General features: G+C 42.8%; 1 protein-coding gene across 1 annotated transcript; it reads left to right on the forward strand.

Annotated features, from left to right (window-relative positions):
• The first annotated feature begins 870 nt into the window (after positions 1-870).
• Positions 871-8,139, forward strand: LOC136611418 (protein kinase C delta type-like). The gene is made up of 5 exons (XM_066591028.1): positions 871-913; positions 2,242-2,516; positions 7,147-7,238; positions 7,351-7,413; positions 7,773-8,139. Exons 2-5 carry the CDS (start codon positions 2,346-2,348, stop codon positions 7,951-7,953), a joined length of 507 nt encoding a protein of 168 aa, XP_066447125.1. The 5' UTR covers positions 871-913; positions 2,242-2,345; the 3' UTR covers positions 7,954-8,139.
• The last annotated feature ends 1,175 nt before the right edge of the window (positions 8,140-9,314 follow it).

Here is a 9,314-nt window from a genome sequence, read left to right on the forward strand (position 1 = left end):
TGGTACAAAGAAAAACCATGACTCATGACTCAAAAATCAACCCCTCACAGAGCTCCTTCCATGGAAAAAGTTATTGGACTAATGTAGTGATATAGAAATAATTATAATTTCAAAAAAAGGGGTTTCACTGTAGAAAAACAAAAAAAATTATAATATTTTTGGTATTCTTGTAATCGTACTAACCCGCAGTACTCATTGAGGGCTTATTCAGATGGGCAGACAGAAAAATAAAAAAGTTATGGCTTTTGACAAGAGGAGATGAAAATCCCCTAAAAATCGTTGCGTCCTTATATCGAAAATAGGCCGTGTCTTTAAGGGGTTAAAGAATACACCTCCTCCTGCAACAAGCAAGCCCTCACACAGCTACAATGACAAAAAATAAAAAAATAGTGCTTTGCTGTTTTGTTAAGGCCTCTTGCACACGGGCAGGTCGGATCCTGCAGTGGAATCCGGCCCTGGCAGCAGCGGTGGCCGCACATACCTGCTTTTCTTATTTTTCATCTGTACTGCATATGGTCCGCACGGTCCACTCCTGCTTTTCCCGCATCATTGCTTAGCCATGACGCAGAATCCACGACCTTTCTGCAATGTTAGTTGCAGAGGGGCCGTGGATCGGATGGCTTCCATTGACTTCTTGCGCAAGTGGAAACCCCAATTGCTTTCCGCTCGTGTGCATGAATAGTCACTTTTCCATAGGATGCAATGGACGGTATTTCTTACGGAACATGGAGGTGGACGCCCGCTCCGGATTCCACAATGCAAACTCCACCCGTGTGCGTGAGGCCTAAGGATTTGCATTGTTAGGCGATGACGCAGGAAAAACAGGAGGTTTTTTTAAAAAATCAGTACTGCGCATTTTTGACAGTAAGCCATGCGGACCATCGCCAGTACGGATGAAGGTAAAGAAAAGCAGGTGCGTGTGGAAGCTGCTGCTACAAGGGCTGAAGTTCGACCTGTCCGTGTGCATAAAGCCTAAGTTTCATAGCAGTGGCTCATACAATAAGTTGCAGGTTATGATGACAGAATTGAACTTTTGCCATAAGCAGGGAGGGGACCAAGCTGAACTTTTGACCAGGGCCCATAAACCTTTAGTTCCAGCATGGGACAAGGTCAGACTCCCCGCTTCATGGTTGTATGGTATATTGCTATATGTGACATCCTCCCTGCTCTGCTGTAATTGGCCGCTGAATGTTTGACTGACGGACTCTGCAATAAATTGAGTAGTTTATAACGCACAGCTATATGTCACAAGCATATAAGGAAAATGGTGGAAAATTTTAATTAATTCCAACTGCAATTCCATGGACATAGATTTGTTCAAAAAGTCTTCAGCCCGTGGTAATAAAATCCTAGAATCCCCCACAGCTGCCGTACTGACGGCTCTGCAGTCTTCACCTCCCGATGCAGGGAGCCAGCGATGACGTCTCCAAGAAAAGGGCCACATAACCGATGCAGCCAATCACCTGCTTCCTTCAGCCGGTGAATAGCTGTGGCACTTATGTTACCCAGATTTAGGAAGTGAAGTTCAGCAGGTACTAAAGGGCCGGTGAGACGCGGGGAAGAGTGGAAGGTCGTCTGCAGACAGCCGGGTCGGATCTTCTCGCAGCGGGACCCGACCTGAGCACCGAGGACTCACCCGCTCCCACAGCTCCGGCTCTTTTATGTGCCGGCTGCCGGGCAGCCGGTGCATGCACAGGGCAAAGCCTTCAGCCGGTGAGTGACGTTTCTGTGCGGGGCTCGCTGAATTAGAGCATGCCACGGTTTGTTTGCTGCGCAGACAAACCGCGGCCGTCTGCATAGGATTGCGTGCTGTAATGCAATCCTTTGCAGGTATCCAGAGGCGGAAATTCTGCGGGAATCCCGCCGCGGAATTTTCGCCTGTCTGCAGGCGGCCGAAGGGTGAGCATGAATCCTGTTATTTTATTGCCACAGGCTAAAGGCATTTTTGATTATGTCCCAGGATAACCCCTTATGGCCCCTAGCTGCCACGGCAAATCATTGGCTTCCCACAATTGCATTGTGGAAGGTCAATAGGGTGACAGGGGTCCTATGTCTGTTAACCAATTAGATGTTGCAGGTTGAATGCTATATAATACAGCTAGTTCCCACAAGTGATGGGCTGGGGGGGGGGGAGGGGGCACATCTCTTGTGCCCGCACCATTTGCAATATCTCCTCAGTGTGAATAGTGTCTAGTAAATGCTAGACTTATTGTAATACATTCCATTTATCTTCCCTCCTAGGATCCAGCGGAGTTCGTCCAACCGGCTCCGGCACAATCTCTGATTCCTTCAAAGAGAGATTAGTATTCCACCAGGAGCTTAACCGAGGAAGTTACGGCACAGTCATGAAGGCCGAAGATACTTTAACCCACCGAAAATTTGCGGTTAAGATTATCAGCAAGACGGCCCTACGAGCTCAAGGGAAGGAGAAGTACATCATCGTGGAGAAGCAAGTTCTACAGCTGGCATCCGGAAGCCCTTTCCTTGTGCATGCAGACTTTGCCATCCAGACCAAGGTATAACTGTGACTACCTTGTATTAGTGAATGTCATACACTACAGACTTCACTGGCAGGGACATATAAGATAGTCATAGGGCCACATAACAAAGGTCAGAAATTGTCCCCTTCCAGCCAGAATAGCAATAGTTCTAATCCTACCTTGAGGAAAGTCATTTCCTGCCACATAATTCTCTGCATTAGGGCTTAAACACGTGGGCAGGTATTAGTCCTGTTAGTCAGCTGTGACAGTCACGGCCGTGTAATGGAACAAAACGAAACCATTGATTTCTATGGCTTTATTCTCACTAGCAGGATTCTCGCCTGTTCATAGTACGGGGGAGAATAGATAGGACTTGCTGTATGTTTCCTGCTGTTTTTTGAAACTCCTGCGCCATGGTGTGGAGTTCAAACAGCCCGAGAAGAAAAAAAACAGCAACCTGTTAATGCGCAGTACGCTCCGTAGCGGTGAGCGTAGTTGCCCATATGGCTGTGTGAAGCCGCCTTAGTGTCACCTACATATATTTTCACCCCTTCTGCCATACACATGTAGTATATAAACTTTTTATGACATAGGCCATTTTCCTCCACCAGAGTGACCATAAATTATAAATCCTTCAAGAGTACTGATTTTGGTGCTATAGTTCCAAATTTAGTGTTTTCTATAGCACCAAAAAATCCTGCATTGTTTTTCCAATCTTATCAACTGGCTTTTTTTAAGCCAAAACCTTGGAAGCTCAGAGCAGAAAAAGAGCTGTAAGAAAACCTTCCTTAGCGCACTGTATGGCATAGTGCCTATAGGGTTACAGTGCGACGTACATGACGTGTTGGCGCCCTTTCTGTGTAAGGGTTTATTTACATGAGCATATATCAGCCGGCGTTTTCACGGCCCGCAGATATACGCTTCCATCTGAGCAGTCCCCTCCTTCCCTTTCCCTCATTGGCTCTCTGCCTCTCTGCCCCTTTTCTCCCCTCCGAGCGATTTGCTCCCGCCACTTGTCCATAGCCAGCAATGGGAATGGGTGGGACAGAGTAGAGCTTACCTCCGCTCACCCCGCCCCCTCCCATTGCAAACCACGGAGTGAAGGAGAAATGCAGAGAGCCGGTGAGGGGAGGAAAGGGGGGGACTGCTCAGATGGGAGCGTATATCGGCTGGTCGATATACGCTCGTGTAAATAAGCCCTAACAAGGGTTTGTACTGCTGCTCTTTTCTACGTGTTGGAGGGTATGAATTACACTGATGTATACTTAATGTGCTTTAGTAAAGAAACTAATAGGATTCATGTGGCCAATCAGATACCGGCATGCTGTATTGCCATAGCCTATGATCGCTATAGTAAGCCATAAGACATGGCAGGAGAGAAGTCCTGCCATGCCTTATCGTAGCGATCTGCAGTCCTGCAGTAAAAGTCCCTCAGAGGGACACAAATAGTGTAAAAAAAAAGAGAAAAATAAAATACAAAATATAAAAAAGTAAAAAAAACTGTTAAACCCCCTTTTTTATGCTTTTTCTCATATTAGCATAAAAAAATTTAAAAAAATTTAAAATACCACGTTTGGTATCGACGTGTCCGTAATGATGCGTACAATACATTGAATGCCCGTATTGTCCTGCACGGAAAAAAGCGTTTAAAAAATGCTAAACAACTGAGGCAAAAAACACAATAAAAGTGATTTAAAAAAATGTGTGTACCCCTAAATGGTACCAATAAAAACTACAGCTCGTCTTGCAAAAAAAAAGACCATCCATGGAAAAATAAAAAAGTTATAGCTCTTTGAATGTAGTAATTTTAGAAAAAAATAAAAATTTCCAAAAAAAGGGTTTTTATTATGGAAAAGTGGAAAAACCTAAAAAAATATATAATAATTTTGGTATTGTTGTAACCGTACTGTCCCACAGAAAAAAATGTATTGTGTCATTTATACTGCAGAATTAATGCTTTAAAAAAAATGCCAGAATTGATGCGGTTTTTCTCCCTACGATCATTAAAAAAATAATAAAAGTTTTACAATATAGTCTATGTACCCAAAAATGGTACCAGTAAAAACTACAGTTCACCACGCAAAAAACAAGCCCTTATTCGGCCGCGTCGACGGAAAAATAAAAAGTTATGGCTTTTGAGAAATGGAGATGAAAAAATACCAAAAATCATTTGGTCCTCAACGCCAAAATAGGCCATGTCCTTAAGGGGTTAAGCATCTCCTAGCGTATTGCACACACATTTGCGCACGCCCCATAGACTTCTGTGCATACACAAGTAGAACATTTTGCAGCTTTTTTTGCGCACATAAAATACGGAAATGTGTACAAACCGATTGAAGTCAATGGGTGCTATTGTCTGCCTAATGTGCATGGAGATTTTGCACTTTCAAACATCCCAGTGACGTCGCCCTTCGACCTTGTTATAGTTCTTGCACTCTGGCTACTTGCTGTCAGTGTCTGCCCCTTTTGTACATTATATACTTTATATATTTGCAATGTGTATATGGATGATTATATTTAAGCGTATCTACAGTATGGCTTTAGGCGCACATGTCATTTAATCATACTGCAACTCATTTATTATGTACATTCATATATTAGATTAACGCCTTATGGACGCGGCCTTCTTTTTAAGTTTTCGTTTTTTCCTCCCCCCTTTTAAAAAATCCTAACTCTTTTATTTAACCATTGACATAGGTGTCTGGGGGCTTGTTTTTTGCGGAACAAGTTTTAGTTTTCAAAGTAGTGGAAGACATTTAAAAACTTCTAAGTGGAGTGAAATGAAAAAAAGAACAAAATTCCGCCATCTTTGGGTGCGTCTTGTTTCTACAGCGTACACTGCAACAAGAATGACATAACTTTATTCTATGGGTCAGTACAATTACTACGATAACAAATATATATATAAAGTTGGGCAATGGCTCATTTTTTGCAGGACTCCTGTAGTTTTTATTGGTGCCATTTTGGAGTGCTACAACTTTTTTTATTACATTTTTTCTTGGAAAGGAGGTGACCAAAAAAAGCGCAATTCTGGCGTTTATTTTTTTTTTATGACGATGTTCCCGTTGTGGGGAAAATAATGCATTACTTTCATAGATCTGACTTTTATGGATGCAGCAATACCAAATATGTTTTTTTGTTTTATTATTTGGATTATTTTACTATAAATATAGCAAAGGGTTTCTTTTTTAACTTTTATTACTTTTTTTAAATAAATAATTAATAAACCTTTTTTACATTCATTTTTACAGTTTTTTCTTCCCCAGAGGGAACATGAACTCGCGATGCTTTGATCTTACCATAGCGTTACATTATACCATGACCTGACAGGCAATCTATCAAGCCACGTAACAGGCATTGCTTGATAGGCAATCTGCAATGGAAACCTGGGGTTAAGGTCTCCCAAATAAGCATAGTTTGGTAATCATAGGGGGAAAACTCAGTCCAATAAACAGAACCCCTATTCAAAAAGGTTTTCTGACCTTTCAAAAACTTGTCCCAGAGTAGGAAATTACATTAAAAACAAAGTCATTTTTCAGCCTTCCACTGCGCCTCCAGTCTGGTGCTGCCAACCCGCCTCCCCCTTGTTCTGAGCCCCAGAGAAACAAGAAGCTATGACGTAACATTCATTACTCACATGACCACTGAGGCCAGCGATTGGCTATAGTGGCCATGTGAGCGATGAATGTTATGTCATTGCTTCCTGTTTCAGCGGGTAATCAGAGCAGAGAGGAATGGGTCAGCGGTGCCAGACCAGAGGGGCAGTAGAAGGGTGAACAATGGCTAGTTTATGCCATGCACAGCTCTGGGGGAGTCTTTTTTACAGGCTTTAATGCGTAACACAGTTATTATTTGCACAGTGTACCACGGGTCATCATTAGCACTAAAACACAGCACTTAGTATTTCCATATCACTGTATGGTGGGCCCTCAGAATCAGTTATACCAGTGGGCCTTAGGTACCAAAGTCCAACACTGATGGCCAACCTTCAATCATTCTAGTAACTGGCAGGGAGTACAACAGTGAGATAACTAATGATTGGAGAGTAATAACATCATCTAAGTTTGTTGGCATTTGCTTAAGTAGCTAGTTTTAAATAACTGTACTTGTCTAGACTGTGTAATGAATGTATGTAGAAATATATTAGGGGTCAATACATAGATCTCTCTCATCATCTGTTTATACCCTGGACTGTGACTGTAACAAGGGAACATCCTCTATGTCTAGAGGAAAGAAGGTTTCTACACCAACATAGAAGGGGTTCTTTACTGTAAGAGCAGTGAGACTATGTAACTCTCTGCCTGAGGACGTGGTGATGGTGAATTCACTAAAGGAATTCAAGAGGGGCCTGGACACGTTTTTTGAGTGTAATTATATTACATGTTTAAGTCTATGTTATAGTCATTGATAACTTCAGAATGGTTGATGATCCCGGAATATATACTGATTGCCAGACTTGGAGTAGGAAAATCCTTTTTTTTCTAAAAAGAGAAAAATTGGCTTATACCCCATTGTTTTGTATTTTTTGCCTTCCTCTGGATCAGCATTGGGGCTAATAGGTTAAGCTGGATGGACACAAGTCTTTTTTCAGCCTACAGTTACTATGTTACTATGAAAATGTGCGCAGGGTGATTTGGTAATGTGACATATCGGTCCTATATTGCAGAAGAATGTTCTATTTGGATTGGAGTTCGTGAGCTGCGGCGACCTCTTCGACCTTCTACTGAGGAAGGGGAGACTTGACCTCACCAGTTCCAGGTGAAACTTGAGTACATTGTACATATATGAGATGTGTAACACTAAAGAATAACATTTCCATGAGCTGCCTGTCTTATTTTTGGGATATAATACTCTTTTTTTCCTTTTGAAGATTCTATGGCGCCGAACTTGTTTGTGGGATCCAGTTCTTGCACCGTAAAGGAGTCATCCACAGGTAATGGCTTTCTAACTACTCACTTCTTAAAGGGGCCTCTCATGAATATAACCCTTATCCAAATACCCTGTTAAGGCATATGGTTGTCTGTCTGGGAAGGACGCAACCTGCCCTGCATTAAATGGTCATGCTCTAAAGCCAGATTTTCCCTGAAGAGTCCAAAACATCAGGCTAGACTTGTCTTCTCATGGTGATAACAGCTGATTACCAGCAGTTAGAGAAGATGGGCCTATGCTTGTGATTAGCTGCCATTCAAAAGGGATTCACTTCATGAGACAACCTCCTAATTCCAATGTGAATTTATCACATATTATTATAAGCTGAACACTAACTTTATATCCACATTTTTTATCTCACAGAGACCTCAAGCTGGAGAACATCTTGCTAACTGATACTGGCCATGTTAAGATCACGGATTTCGGACTTTCGCTTGTCAACATGCATGGAGGCCGAACATCCATTGGTGTGGCTGGTACAGTAGGTTATATCGCTCCGGAGGTAAGAAGAGAACTTTTCTACGTTTTTTTTAAATTGTACTAATAATCTGATATGGAGAGCGATATATCAGTATGGTCAATACAAGATGTCGCTCTACTAATACTAGTTCTCTTCTTTATTGCAGATGCAGGCCAATAAAGAGTACAACGCTGCTATTGACTGGTATGCGTTTGGTGTCATCCTAAATGAAATGCTGACCGGCGAGTGTGATTATGATCCGACACTCCTACGTGGGATTTCGTACAGTGCTAGAAGCATCATTGACAAGGTCAGTATGTTCCTGTTATAAGGGTTTAATACTAGGGGTTACACAACATTAATAGTAGCTGACACTGTATAATAGATGTACTGATGACGGTTTTAAACATACACATTTTATCCCAATCACCAACCTCCTAAAATGAGAGCAATAGATGCCCATTCATGGAGAACAGCATTCAGGGAGTAGTAATTGCTTTTGTCCGTACTGCGCCCAGATCCTAGGTTGCAGTTACTAAATTCTAGATACATTTCTCATTTTTAGCTCCTCCAGAAGGATCCTGCCCGGCGCCTAGGACTACATGGGAACATCAGAGGACATCGCTTCTTCCGGTACATCGATTGGCACTCCTTGGAAAGACTGAAAGTGACTCCACCATACATCCCTGAAGTAAGTGACACTCATCCCACCTTCCAAGAAACCAAGCTGGATGACATTGAAGAAGCAGAGGCCAGTGTATCTCTACCACCAGATACACAGACCAGGTACCCCGGGTTTTCGTTTGTCAACTGGAAAACCCTCAGCAAGACACCTGCTGAATAAGATCATGGGAGGAAGCCGAGAACCGCAGCCTCTACAAGACCATCTGGAGAAGACCAGAAGATCCGATGGCCAGCAGTCACCCTAGACCACTGTATGGAGAAGCCAGCAGATCCACCCAGCTGCCGGTGGTAAGTAAGCACTATACCATCTGCTCTACACGTCATAGGCATGTGGAACACTTTTCCATCTTACTTTTCCCCATGCTCAGGATAGCAATAGCTTCTAGTGCTGTCTTGGGCAGAGGGGAAATACCCAGGTGTGTGATGGCCGGCTATGAAGGGGTGAAGAGGAGGCCGGATTTTTTTTTTTAGCCTAACACCTAAACACATGCCTATGACTATTGTACATTTACCAGTAATAACATTTCCTCATCCTTATGATAGTTCTATCATGGGTGATAAGGAAAAAGGTGTGAGATGGCCGGCTATTAAGGGGTAAGGAGGAGGCCGGATTTTTTTTCCCACAGATACCTGCTCCACAATATCTTACTGGGGTTGAAGATTCCTGGAGAAAACCCAAGGAGAAGCCAGCAGATCCACCCAGCAGCTGGCGGTAAGTATGGCTTATAACATCTGCGCTACACATCATAGGCATGTATAAG

The sequence above is a fragment of the Eleutherodactylus coqui genome, chromosome 1 (genome assembly GCF_035609145.1).
Source record: "Eleutherodactylus coqui strain aEleCoq1 chromosome 1, aEleCoq1.hap1, whole genome shotgun sequence".
In the NCBI taxonomy this organism is placed as follows: Eukaryota; Metazoa; Chordata; class Amphibia; order Anura; family Eleutherodactylidae; genus Eleutherodactylus; species Eleutherodactylus coqui.